At 35.2% G+C, this 15,220-nt stretch overlaps 1 protein-coding gene across 1 annotated transcript in view; it reads right to left on the bottom strand.

Annotated features, from left to right (window-relative positions):
- Positions 1-15,220, bottom strand: part of pparaa (peroxisome proliferator-activated receptor alpha a) — a 35,612-nt gene that overhangs the window by 13,455 nt on the left and 6,937 nt on the right. The window contains exons 2-4 of the mRNA XM_056455645.1: positions 7,340-7,579; positions 6,531-6,688; positions 1,448-1,586 (exon numbers count right to left, since the gene is read on the bottom strand). Of these exons, the coding sequence (XP_056311620.1) occupies positions 1,448-1,586; positions 6,531-6,688; positions 7,340-7,541 (499 nt within the window). The 5' untranslated portion in view covers positions 7,542-7,579. The remainder of the gene's footprint in view (positions 1-1,447; positions 1,587-6,530; positions 6,689-7,339; positions 7,580-15,220) is intronic.

The following is a 15,220-nucleotide window of genomic DNA, read 5'->3' as shown; positions in this document are numbered from 1 at the left end:
TAAAAAGATAGTTCAGCCAAATATAAATGCGCCATTATTCTACCTCTATTTGTTCCAACTCGCTTCAGTTTCTTTATTTTCGGGTTGAACTATCTTTAAAAATGGTAACTATTTACTTCCATAGTAGAAAAACTAAATATTATGAAAGCCGGTGGTTACAGGTTTCCAACATTTTTCAAAATATCTTCTTTTGTGTTCAACGGATTAAACAGTTCATTAGAAACTTGCGTAAGGAGAATAAATTATGACAGGCTTTTAATTTTTGGGTGGACTGCAACTATTAAACCAGTAACCGTCTTTTATCATTTCAAGCAATGCTGACTTGAGACAAATCAAGCTAAAACTAGTTGAAAAGTTAAATACAGTATTAAAGGCTTACAGTAGTTCACCTAAAAATGAACATTTACTCACTATTTAAGCTCCCTCAAGTGGTTCCAAGCCTTCTGTTGAACACAAAAGGAGACAAGTCTACCTCAGAGGGAGGAGTGGGCGTGACCAGCAGAGCAGGGGAGAAAGAGGGCAGCGAACAACTGCTGTCAGTTGGCTTACGAAATGAGGTGCTCCCATACAGTCATTGGGTCTCACTGTTTGGCAGGTCTGCCTTGCCTTCAGAAAAGCACGTGCTCTTCTGAATAATTAGGAAGCAGGCTCTTCTCGTAGGATAAGAAAACTCAGCTATGAATAATAATGACAAACCATCACTAGCAGAATCGCGCTATGTCACCGATTTTGATCCCACCCCAAAAATAGTTTTAAACCCGGAAGATGAAATTAGCTGACAAAAGCTCAAAATTATCCAGTTTTATCCACAATTAAAGCTGACATGTGCTAACGTTGTCTTAATTGATGCTCAACACACACAAATCTGTTACAATTTCAAAAAAGTCCTCCAGGGTTTCTTGTACCTTTAAAGAAAGCTGAAAACATGTACAGTAACTACTGACTTTCATATTGATATTTCAATATATTAAAAAATACATTAAAATACTAAGTCAGTTGTTTTCAGCTTTCTTCAAAATATATTCTTGTGTGTCAAACAGAAAAAAGGCAAACAGGTTTGGAACAAATACACTTAAACTAAACTTTTAAACTGAGCAAATGATGACAGAATGTTGTGTTTTGAGTTAACTATTCCTTATAGTGCTTTGTAACGTTTGCCATTGAAAAAACAGACCTTTTTTGGAATCACAACTCAATTATTATTATTATATTAACACATAATTACTGTAATATAAACTTTTCCATGTGGACGGTGTCCTGTTTGAGCTGCACTGCCAGTTTTAAAGCACCCTAAATTTCCCAACCTTTAAAGGCACTGTTAAAGGACCTTTTACGTAATATTATTGTAATAAAACGGAGCACTATCTTGATTACTGATAAAACAATTAAACGTCTAAAATCATCAAGTCATAAACTGAGTGTGTATAATCTGATTGTGAACTCTTACCGTTGTGGGACATGCCCACTGCAAGGCACTTGCGGAATCGGCAGTATTGACATTTGTTTCGGTTCTTCTTCTGGATCTTGCAGTTGCGTTCGCACTTGTCGTACTCCAGTTTAAGTCGAATGGTTCTCCTGAAGAAGCCCTGTGGAAAAGGGCATAATCGTAAAGCAAACTTCTCATATAGCTGCTGGACTGTGATATACAACCGATTCAGAATGTAAACATACTGTTAATATGAGGACTTTACCCCTGAGGTCCAATAGAGAGCGGAGCCTATAAAGTGTCCTTGATAATCCTTCATACTAACCTTATTGCATCCATGATAAGACGGTTGATTCACAAGATTACAATATTTACTGATCGACTACAAAACATATCTATGAACAAACACAAATGGCTGGCCTATTTGAGTTTTTAAATTATGATTATTACGCAAAGACATATACAAATTAAATGATACAGATTTGAGCTTTAAATATATCAGCTTCAGTTAGCGTATATATTACACATCACATTTTATTGTCGCAATAATTGCTGAAGCTTTTATCATGATATACAGTTGTATTATGACCATAAAATGCAAAAAAAGGTTACTTTAACAGGCATAATAACAAAATCAATTCACCATTGTGGTGTTTTTGTTTTCTTAGAGTTAACAAACATTTCAAAACTAATTAAACTGCAAAAATATTATATAGTACAATAGGTAAAACTTATCATAAAAGTCTTGTTAGTAAACATGCATTACTGAGCTTACTAATGTTAACATTAACTATAATAATTGTTCATAATTATCATATTAGCTGAGTTATTGTTAGCTAAAATAGATTAACATTTGATTTGACCAACTAATCAAACAATAAATAATAATAAACGTCACCTACGATTAAAAAAATGCCTTACAAGTACCTTTCATTGTTAGTTTGATTTAAAGTGTGAAATCCAAATTTACAAACTTTTTTTGTGTCGCTCTTTGTAATTCTTTAGGTAATCATTTTATCCGTGCAAGTTCATACACTGAAATAATGTCTGTTTTGGTAATCTTCAAAGTCAAACCGTTTGATTCTGTGCTTTAAGTGGCATTACAGTTGATTTCAGTTAGCTATACTGTTGTTAACCATGCTCATGCTCATAATAATTGCGAAACCAACATCACTACTTGCTATACACTTTTATACACATATACACTTATTTAACAACACACTTTACATGCCAATTTGCACATAACAGCTGCACATATAACGTTGTATATAGTAATAAACATGTACATACACTTGTCAATCTGTATATTTGCACTCACTACTTACTTCTATTTTTTAAAATATATTTATTATCTGTTTTTTGTCCTGTCTCTGTAATGCTGTTGCACTGTAGAAGCTCTGTCACGAAAACAAATTCCTAGTATGTGTGAACATACCTGGCAATAAAGCTCTTTCTGATTCTGATTCTAAAGAACGGGAATAAAAATGCTATAACGTTTCCAAATAAAAAAAAGCTATAACGTTTCATCTTGTCATTAGTTTGCTACGAGAAAATTACGTGCAAAAAATAATCTACTTCAGTTGGAAGTACATCAACATACTGAAATAAAAGTCTAAGCAACTTACGTTTCACATGGACTTTAATAAATGAATGTTACTAAATAGAGCTTTATGATCAACAATTAAGAAACAAAAGGCTTATAAAGAATCAAAACAGTTTCAATCAATATCTTGGGCAAGTCGTAATCCAGATCACCATGTAAAAATGTGTATGCTTTAAAATAAATAGCCTATACACTCTTACAGTGTTTTCTATGCACTCTTAAAGCATTTACACTCTGAATTTTCTTTAAAAGCACAGTTAGAAATATCACACGTTCATCATCATCATAGCATGTCGCACTACTGAATCTAGACATGAATGTGTGAGAGAGATACATGCATATACTTGTGGACTTGTGCAGCTGCACATTTGGACTTTCAGCAGAGAAATTTAAACTGAACTAAACTGAACTTCACCTCTAAAAACTGGACTGACACTTTCAGCTTACTGGAACCTCTATGTTAAGCTGCTTTGACACAATATACATTGTAAAAGCGCTATAGAAATAAAGATTAAGTACATTAAAATTAAGTGCTTAGTTAAAATCTATAAATGTCTATACAAAATACCCACTGGGATTATTGCTATTTTTCTTTCAAACACTAAAGCAAGAGTTAACGGTAATGAAGATGCCCGTTGTGAATGAATGTACATTGTTGGCACGATATGTGTAATAAGGGTCACGGTTACACCACAGATCTTCTGTGTCCATCAAGGCAAGCAGGAAAAGCCAAACATGTGCCTGACAATGGAAACAGGTATGAGACTACAGCTCGGTCTCATGACAGACGGTCACAGATCTCTCTCAATGCTAAAAACAGAACTGATGACGCATCTGTACGCTCTGAACATACCAAACGACAAAACAGGACTGAGGAAACAGATCGTCACTGTACAGACCTAAATACCAAGCAAACGCAGACGCAGCTTCCGTGTTGGAAGCATTATTTCCTAACGCTCTTAAAAACCTTGGGAAGTGAAGTTTAAAATATATCTGCGTTCTGCAAATGACTCGTTTACTTGTCCAGATTTGTCCAAAAATATTTAAGGCAAAAAAAAATATATATATTTAACAGTATGCTGCTATTAACAGGCATTATTAATAACATCCATCGAATAACAGCTTTTTAAAAATCATCTTTAAGCCTTATTTAGCGGTACTGTCTCCATATACTTACAAAGTGCTGAAAGAATAATACATTTTTATACAATAGGTTTAGCACTAGCCTTGTTCTCTTGACTAAATTATTTCTTCATTTCTATAGCTCATCATCACATAAAATAAGCATTGCACTTAACAACCTTATGATATTTACATGTATTGCTCATCAAGATAATCTACATGAGCTTTAATAAAAAACTGTGTTTATGTATAAATAAATAACGGTTGACATCTACTACACAGGGTTTCCACTCTTTCAATGACACCATCAGGCACTTTCAAGGACTTTTTAAAGCAGCGTTCATTTTTAAATTTCACTTGGTATAAACAAGCACATTTTTATAGGTAAATATGTCAATAAGAACTAATTTCTTTATTTTCCATCTTTCTCCTTTTTTTTAAAGACAGCTTGCTAAGTTAAAATGCTAGTTGTCATGTAAATAATTGACTGGTAATGTTTTAATATCTTTACATTAAAAATGCATCAAATGTCGTGCCCTACATCTTCAGTGCAAAATCATGCACAAGACAAATGTCCCATCGTCGTTTCAAGTTTACATGGAAGAACAGTTTTAGCTATTGTTTCTTATCACATCACAACTAGTTAGGACACAGTGTAAAAATCACAAATTATATGATTAACTAGCATGAAAATTAGTTCAACCAGAGGCACATACATAAAAAACAGTGACCTGAACTGAATAATGAAGGTGTATGGTGATCCTGCTATCGCAAGAACAGCATCATACAAAATTAGTTTTAATCATCATACAATTGCAACTACCATGATTCCTTAAAGGGCACCTATGATAAAAAATCATCTTTTGTAAGCTGTTTGGACAGAGCTGTGTGTCCACAGTCATATTGGGCTGATATAAAGACAATAAGGCTCTGTTTTTAAATTTCCTGACGTTAAAATAGGATCCAAATCCCATCCATTTTAAAAGCCCACCGCAACGTGACGTAGGAATGGGGTTTCCCCACCCACCGAATTGATTGACAGCCGCGTATTAGCATGTCTCCGTAGTAACGCGTATTATCATATTAACAAGACAGGACAGGCGCAAAGCAACTGGGATTACAAGATCTGTTCAGTTCTCTGTGATCATCAATCATCATCAAATGTGATCAAGAATCAGTTTTACAAGTTTGAAACGCTTTTAAAACAGTGCATGTTTGTAATGAACTACAGTGATTTTACAGTCTTTGCCTTATCACCACAGCTGCATGTCAGAACACTTATAAAAGAAGACGCTTAAATCCTGATTTGTGGACGTTAAATCAGGTTAATTCTGTACATTAACATAATAAATATCATTACATCAGTGTATATTAACGTGTATCCTGTCACATTTGCCGTGCAAAAATTAAACGCGCACACTGTGTGTGTCCGCTGTGTGTGTGTGTGCATGAACTTTATAACGACATTGTGTGCGACTGCGTTGCAGAATTACCTCCAAAACAATTACATCAAATAATCATTGGGAAAGTTCTTACTGTAGTATTTCTCACAAACGTTACGTGAGATCGGCTCCCTTCAAGTCTGTGCTGTTTATCTGATGCAGCCGGAGATCGAGGAACACTCTGACAGGCACGTGGGAATGGTGGGTGGGGAGAACTAGCATTAAAGGCACAGGCAACAAAAACAGCTACAATGTGTTCAAAGCAGAAAATCCAATATTCTGAAAGGTGTAATAAATAATCTGATGGGTGTTTTGAGCTGAAACATTACAGACACATCCTGGAGACACAAAAGACTCATCTTAAATCTTGAAAAAGGGGGAAAATAGGTGCCCTTTAAGAAAAACATATATAAAGATATATAAAGTGCAACGTAAGTGGTAAACCACATCGGCAAAAACCCTTCACTTGTAATTGTCCTGGTTTAATTGTACTCTAAGGAGTGCCAACGGTCAAAGTCTGCCCTTGCTGGAAAAAAAAACACATGGCAATATCTGGGGTGCCACAAGTTAACTTTAAAAGGAAAAAGAACGGCAGTGACCCAGACTCAAATCACCCATGGCGTGCTGTACTCAGGTAAGTCCTTCTGATGAATTTGGCTAAACCACATGAAGCAACAGCTCTTCTACACGCTTCACCTCACATTTACAGAGGGGGGAAAAGCCTCAAGGGAACTTTACGCAAAAGCAGCTATGAAAATACCGCAGGAACTCACGTGCTTTCTGTTGAGCCAAGTGTTTTGTGTCCCGGACAGATTTGTGCTTATGAAAGTGTAACACTACCAATGGCAGTCAGGACGAAAAGTTGTGTGCTGTTTTAATATTGACTCCTGGCACTGGTGGGAGAATTTTCCACTGTGCGCTTTGCATACTCGCTTACCTTGCACCCTTCACAGGCGTGCACTCCATAGTGGAAACCTGAAGCCCGGTCGGCACAGACGCGGCACTCGAGGGTGAGAGATCCGGTTGAGTTCTCGTCCTGACCCGTGCTGGCTGAGAACACTTCTGAGGAAGGACTAGACGCCGGAGTTAAGACATCTACAAGACAAACGCACATATTCAGTCAATTTCACACTTTAATATTGACCCAGATGCATTTCAGATGTTTACTTTTACAAATGTTGCCTACTAGAAAAGTCATTGTTATCATTTGTGTGTTTCTGTGTAGCTTTTCTGTAGTTTTAAGTGAGGAGCCATTGACTTTTTAGCTGTTACACCTCGGGTGTGCCTTATTTTATAATAATTATATGTCTTATACAGACCCCACACTAAAATACATTGTTCATATGTTATGTTTGAATTTTTGTCCTCAAACTGCTCAGTTGTGGGAGTGCTTTCTTACACATCTCATCCAAAGTCTTGTGCTTTGACTTGATTAGGCTGTGAAATAACAAACATCTTTCAATGTAGCTACAAGGAAGTGTAATGAGGTCAAGACCTGTTTGAAACTACTTCACCTGTGCGTTTATTTGTGAATAAATGCACACTTTAGAATGTTCATCATCCAATCAGCATCAAAGGTTCAGCAGCCATGTGGTATAATTTATAATATATAGCATTTAACAATAAGGTTTCACATCAAAGAGGTTAAAAGCTTGTTTGTTCAAAATTCTGCATTTGTTTTTATATAGCATTAAATTAATGCAAAAAATGATTATTATTAGGATAGCGTGTGTCCATATGCTCCACCTAATATGGATGAGTTGTCAGCTGCAGTGTCGCAGTTCTGGTAATCCAGCATGTGAAGGGAGTTGAAGGTGTCGTCGCTGAGAGACTGAGAGATGTCCTCCAGCACCTGCATGTCACCAATGAGCTCTCCGCACAGAGGGCTGTACATTATCGGGTCTCCCAGAGGGGACGAGGGACTGTAGAGGCTCGGCATATCTACCATGGCGCTGGACCACGGCAAGGTTTGAATCAATCATCAGTCTAGAAAGACAAAACAACAGAAAAGAACCTTAAATGACTTTTAAACAGCTTAATGGTTGCACATTCCTTCTTAAAAATAAAAGCTTCTTCATTGATAGTTCCAAAAAAACATGAAGATATAACAATAACTTTACATTCCAGAAAATGCTATTTACAGTGAAAAAGGAGGTTATTAAGATGTTCTTCACCCTAAGGAACTTAAAAAAAAAAACATTTTAAGAAACCCAAAATGGTTCCTCTCTAATAATTCTAAAATTCTGTTTTGGAACATTTTTAAACGGTGTATTTGTTTGTTTCATACACTACTGCATGTGGACAAAGCATTATGACACACCTGTAACTATTGAATTGAGGTGTGTTAAACACACCCACAGCAATTAGTGTATAAAATCAAGCACATGTCCATGCGGGCTGCAGGGACTGTTCTTCAAACATAGGGAATAAGATAAGATAAGATGCCACCATTGCTATAGGTGACATTGCTAAAAAGTGGAAGCATTCTGGAAAAGCAGCAAATCCAAACTGTTTCAAACTTGGCAGTAAAATAAGTGCTAAAACTTTGCTGAAGGAGATTTGTACAATGGATTTTCACTGAAAAAAAAAAAAAAAAAAAACATTCAAATATGATTCCTTGAATGTACAAAAAAAAAAAAAAAAAAGTGGTTGTAAACTATTTATTTGGGCTTAATTTAAACAAACAAATGAAATTGATCATTACTCATTTTAATTTGTTTAAATTCAACTCAGAAATTGTTTGCAACAATTTTGCAGAATTCCTTTTTTCAGTGCATAGCTGAGCAATGCAGAGCAACAGCACACCAGCATCACTACAACAATCACAGTTTCAAGTCTTAGAAAGCTGGACAATAAAGAAAGGTAAATGCGACACTGAAGGAAAATTCCAAATAAGTCAACAAAGACTTTTGAACAAATCTATTATTTTACTTTTGTGGAACAGTTTTGGGATCCTATTCCAGTGTGACTGTGCCGCAGTACACAAATCAACCAAAATGTGTTCTGTGAAGTCAAATCTTGCTTCAATGTTTTCGCAGATACCAGAAGAACATACCTGTCTGTTTACAATTATAAGTTTATGTGGAGAAGGGGTAAAAGTACGAGGCAGTTTTTTAAAGGGATTAGGCTAGAAGCCCCATTACTTCCAGTGAAGAGAAAACATAGAATTGAACTTACAAAGACATTTTTCGACAACTGTCAGTTTGTGGAAGCTTCTTTGCTATTTCCGTGTGATTGTGCACAAATGCACAAGGCAAAGATGTGATTTTGTTAAAGAATTTAACTGGGGTCCTCATCAAACACTTTAGTTTTAGAACTGGAAGAAATATTGTCAGTCATGCCCATCAGTGTCTGACCTCAAAACCTGTCTATTAGACGAGGAGGGAAAAACACTTAAAAGCATAAAATCTTGTGAAAAGCTCTTACTGAAGAATAGAAGTCGGTATAGCGAAGTGGGGACCAACTTTGTGTTAATGTCAAAGTATTTACAATGCAACATCATTTGAACTCACCATTACACTGCCTTGCGCTCATGTTATCTATTTGTTTAAACAGCCCGGTTTGTTTGCGATAATAATGGAGAGTCAGTATGTACTTGGTATGCAAACTGCAACCTGCGCTCTGTGAAACTAGTGGTTAGAAGAAAGTCCATTCAGAACAACACTAAACGAGTGGCAGACGTAACGTGTTGAAGAAAACGTTACCACAGAAACACAGGCCTCAGTTATCACAGTGTCTTATTCAGACACGAGGGCACCGTTTCAAAGCCATTGGCCTGTTTCATCACATGAATTCACAGGAATTCCTCCTGCCATGGGAACTTTTTTAGAGAGGTCGACCAAGTGCTTCAATGACTGTGGTGTTCTGAAGGGTGTGTCTAGGTCAAAAGCAGTTAAAGAAACAACACTGTGACTGAAATGAAATAAATACTTCTCAAAACAAAGTGAAACCTGCGCAAAACAGTTGATAATAGTAATGTTGGCCTGTATAGTGTTAAGTATATTCAATCCTAGCATTTAATGAAAATAATGATTATTGATGCACCAAATGTGTTTCTGAACTGTGCTCTTTGAAATCGATAATGTTTTGTAATGCCGACATGATGTAAGTGACAACTATTTTCAATGGAATTAGCCAACAGTTCTTTAATAAAATGATTTAGACCAAAATAAAATCCAAAATAACCAAAATAAAATCTTATCAATGCATTTCTAGTTGCAGGGTAGTTTTTTGATGCCGAAACTGAAGATTAGAATCCTCAAGAAAAGAATTAAGCACACAAATGGTTTCAGATGCTCTCAAGGGAGGTTTTATGGAAGCTCAAGGGGCAGCTCTGTTAAAATGGCATCCCACCTAACCCTTTAACTTGTTACAGCAGTGACACGAAAATACTAACCAATGAAAATACTAACCAATGCCAGACTTGACATTCAAACCCTTTTGCAATGGACGAAGAAGTCACGATCCCTTAATTACCTTCAATTACTTTCAATTAACTCCAATGACAAGCAACCAAAGTATCAGTGGAAAGAACAAACACTTTACCTCTGCTGCAGTATCGTCTGTGCTAAAAAAAGTAGTAGAAGGTAGACAAGCTGTTCCTGCTGAATCTGGTCATAAATCAGCATTTGGCAGAGAATCACATTTTCCAGCTTTGTCTGTTAGAGGAAGCTGTCCAGCTTTTTAAAGTTGTACCTGATTTCTCCACTCTGTAGACTTGACTCGAGCAGAACAGCCAAAATCTTAGCCAGCTGTTCATATCTCTCAGTTTCCAGCTGTTGAAACTATCTGAAACCTGAGCTGAGACTCAACTCGCTGGTCAAAACCTGCAGATGCTGTATGACAATCTTTCCTCACTCGCACCTGATTCTGACCTGACAAAACAAGCACAGACAAGTGCAGCAATAAACGTTTTACTACACAACATATGGACTTCAGTTTTTTGGGGAGATAACTTAATTTTTTATGTTCAATCCACTGAAACCTGTAAAAACCAATAAGCTAACTTAATTCCTTCATGTCATCCAAACAAAAAATCGATTGCATTATTTACAGTGTACACTCAAAAAATGTTTTTTTTTTTCTGAACTACTTATTTCAAATGAGCTGAACCAACACAGTTTTTGACTTTTTTGGAAGACAACTTAATTGTTTTATGTTTAAACTACTTAAATTTGTAAAAACAATTAAATTACATTAATCGATTTGTGTTAGGACAATGGAAGTAATTGTGTGGAAGCCATCATTTTTTACAATGTACTTCATTAAATTGCCAAAGAGAAGTTTAAAAATACATTATGAATTTAGCAAAACTTTAAACTCCTCTATCTATCTATCTATCTATCTATCTATCTATCTATCTGTCTGTCTGTCTGTCTGTCTGCCTGCCTGCCTGCCTGCCTGCCTGCCTGCCTGCCTGCCTGCCTGTCTGTCTGTCTGTCTATCTATCTGTGTCAGTATGTCTGTCAGTCTATTAATGAAAAAGATGCAAGGTAAGTTGTCCAATTTCTAAATTCAATTCTCTTGATTGTTTATTTCTCACAATTCTCTCAAACATTAAAATTTATATTTCACGTTTTTCTTTTTTCACAATTTTAAAGTAAGATATACAGTATTACAATTAGTTCCATATTATACAGATGCATTTAAATATTGCAATTCTGGCTATTCCTCTTGCAGTTCTGATTTTATATCTTGCAATTCTGGCTTTTTTTCCTATCAATACACAATTAACTTTTTTACTCTTTAAACTGGACAAATTAAAAGAACCTCAGGATGAGGATTGGAACAATCAGCTTGTTCAGATTTTTTAATCAGACATACAAGAAAAGTATGACTAAAAGAATTTCTAAATTATAGACTATATAAGATTAAAATGGGGAAAGAAAGTAGGCAAAAAAAAAAAAAAACCATTTGATTAAATTGATTACTATACCAAGAATTAAATTATTACAATCAGGGTGGTAGAAGAGGCACATCATGTGCATATATTCTGGCAGCGCTCAAGAGATTTTGATTTTGGGAAACTGTACGTTCTGCTATCAAATATATTTTTGATCTTCATATTTCTGCATCATTCAATGTACTTTATCTAGGAGATATTGCTTTTAAACTTGAAAATGAAGACAGATATCTATTTAAGATTTTATTGGCAAAAAGTAAATACCTATAACCCGGAAATGGTATAAAGAAGACCCACCAACTAAAAACGAATGGTATAGCAGAAGTTGAGAAAATGGAAACTTTTTTTGAGATTTTGGAAAATAAATGGAGAAAATGGTTAGCTTTCTCCACAACGACATAATAATTATCCGTAATGTAACATTACATAATTCTTAAGGTTATGCATCGTTGAGAGAATATGTTTGGCAAACTTTTATAGAATTTTATATTTATTCTATTTATTTATTTTCTTGATGAGGTTATATATATTACTTTTTTTGCCACTGGTTATATGTTCCTAAAAATCAATAAAAACTAAATAGAAAAAAATTTTACTGGACAAATGTATGTTATGTATGGATGAGAGTAAGGTGCATTTAATTTTGCTAAGAAATTTTTTGTCATTAAAAGGCTCAATTTAGAGAAGAAAATCTGAATAGTGAGTTAATTCGCAATTGTGATATGGGTTAAAAAAAGGTCAACAGAAAAGGTAAACAAAACAAAAAACAACTGTGACAATTTAAAGAAGATTATGCAATGTTCTTGCCTGTAACTGAATCCGCATTTGTGCATGTAATTGTGTCTCAGGGTGTGAGACAGAGTGTGATAAGCTGAGGCTACTATATTTATTCAGTGTAAACCCAGACATTCACATGTTCAAGAATACACATGACTTGAGCCTCATGATGGTGAACAGGAGCCAAGGGAAGTGTAGGAGAGATGCCAGTTTCTGCTGTAATGGAAACAAGCCCATGGACAGCAGCTGAGTTATTAACCAGCAAAATCAACCCTCATACACACCTCCAAACCACAACCTATCCTACACACATACCTCAACAGACTAGGAGGAAACAGCACGGCCTTGTTCACAACAGATGTTTTATCCATCGACTGAGAATGATTATGAAACAACAGCTGAATGACAAGACATATGAATACACAAGAGGAATCATCAGAGTCCGATTAAACAAACAGAACAAGTAATGGTTAACAAGTCTTGTGGTGGGTAGAACCAATCAGAACATATTTTACTGAAAAAAAATCTACATTTATTCTGTACTTGACTTTACTGACGTTTAAAACAGCATTAGGAATTAAGATTTGGTTTTACTTATTTGGATATACTTAAACTGGTCACACTTTACAATAGGGTTCAATTAGTTAATGCTAGTTTATGTATTTGTCAACATGAACAAACAATAAACAATATAGCAATGCATTATTATTGTGTCTTGAGAAAGCCAACTTACTGTTATACTACATAAACTGAATATTGTTCTTCTTCTGAGACTAAATTCTCTATGTATCTCCTTCTAGACCGTTTATACTACAACCACCAAACCTTCAAACTGGTCTGACTCGGGTTACTATATATATATATATATATATATATATATATATATATATATATATATATATATATATATATATATATATATATATCCCAACTGTTTCAAACTTCTTAGACTACTTCAATGATTTCAAACTTTCAGACTAGGCTTTCCCAAGACACCATAAAGTTTGTCTACGAACTTTACTTTTCTAGTCACAGTCAAAATTTTAGCTTGTTAACATTAAAGCACTGTGAGCTAACATGAACTAACAATAAACAACTTTATTTCCATTAACTAACATTAACAAAGACTAATATACTGTACACTGTCAGAAATATACTCTTCATGGTTTGTTCATATAATATAACCTAATTGTAAAGTGTGATGCTCATATAGCACTCAAAACCCATATATACAACCTTCCAAAGTAAATTTAATAAAAAACTAATAATATTTAAAGGGGCCATATAACGCAATTTTATGTTTTCCTTATCTTTGGAGTGTTACAAGCTGTTATAGATACGATCTGTAAAGTCTCAAACCTAAAGATATAATTATTTTACAAATCAATACTGATCAACCAAGCCATCCTAAAACGCATATTTAAACCCCTCCCCCGCAAATTAACGGAACGATGTAAGAAGTTTGTCAACGTACCACCCAAATGTCTATGCAAAGAATGAAGACATAACCTTTAATCTTGCTGTATTATCGTTGCTGCCGTCGCCATATCCTGGAAATCTAGTGTTTCACTGTTAAAGCAAAACTGCTTTGCATAATAAAACCTTACCAATCTTTCTGATCAAGCCGCTCAGGCAAAGCTAATGAATCAGCTTGGTCGTCAGCATTTTCTGGATTACAATCACTCTCAAACTGATAATGAAGCAAAGACTACAAGAAAATGATTACCTGTCAGCACAGCTTCGGAAGTATGTTCCAAATATGTTAAGGGGAGTAACATGCTTGAGGTATTCAGCCAATCACAATGCACTGGATAGCTGACCAATCACAGCCCACCAGGCTTTTCTAAATGATGAGAAAGTAGGGGCAGAGACTAGCAACAATAATCCAGTATGCTCAAAATTATGTTTTCAGTAACAAATTAAGTAGAAAAAACTGATTTTAAGTTAAGTTGATCAAAGGGTTCACACTATTACTGCATCATGTTTCATTAAGTTTAAATATTTTCCAGCAAAACCACTTTAGTTTTTTGCAGTGTAATGTGTTTGACTGTCACACACACGCACCACACATCCCATAGAAATAATTATTTTTTTATACTTTACAGACTGTTCATTTTGTATAAATCCATCCCTCACAGAAAACATTCTGCAGGTTTTTTTTTTTAAATTTGACCCAAATATCTAAATATTCTAAATATTTTATATGAGCCATTTTCCTCATAGACATCAAAAAAGTCCCCACAATATAAAATTTGACAGACTCACTTTTACTTTCCTTCCTGACCTTTACTCGCTGTCCAGCTTTAGTGTCTAGCAACTACAGCTGACCGAGGGAAAATAATGAATGTCAATAGTCATAATTTTTTGCACAGTCAGGCCATTGCGATCATGTGTTCCTCATCATTACTTTCACCCAAACAGAACCAGCCTTGGACAACAGACCTAAAGCAAACAGATCTGGGCAGAAGTTTCCACTAGATCAGCCAACAAGCAATGACGAGGCAGAATCTGGGCTGATAGAGGCAACAGATCTGAAGTATAGAGATTAATCTGTGACCACAGACCAGATGTGAGTTTGTTTTTGGAGGAAATATTGATTCTGCACATGATAAAGCGCACGTCTTCCCAGCTTTCTCAACCGCATGTACAGCTGACAGTACTTTCTGGTCTCAATGCGGCTCAAGACTAATTTGTGAAGACAAGTCAATTTACTCAGTATTGTGAAAAGTATTCGCCAAAAAGAAAAACACAGTATGATCAAAAGTCAATGACACTATACTCATACTGATTACTCAAAAATACAATTAATACAAAGATGACCTTCAGTATGCCTATTTTATGATGAATCATGCTTTTAATTTCTGACTGAAAATTCTAGTGCAAGTGTATCTGTACAACTGTTATATATAATATAACTGTCCTGACTATGTAATTAAGGTAAATCTTCT

Source organism: Danio aesculapii, chromosome 4 (assembly GCF_903798145.1).
Source record: "Danio aesculapii chromosome 4, fDanAes4.1, whole genome shotgun sequence".
NCBI classification, from domain to species: domain Eukaryota; kingdom Metazoa; phylum Chordata; class Actinopteri; order Cypriniformes; family Danionidae; genus Danio; species Danio aesculapii.
Note: the sequence above shows the minus strand (reverse complement) of the source record. Positions and strands in the feature narration are given on the sequence as shown.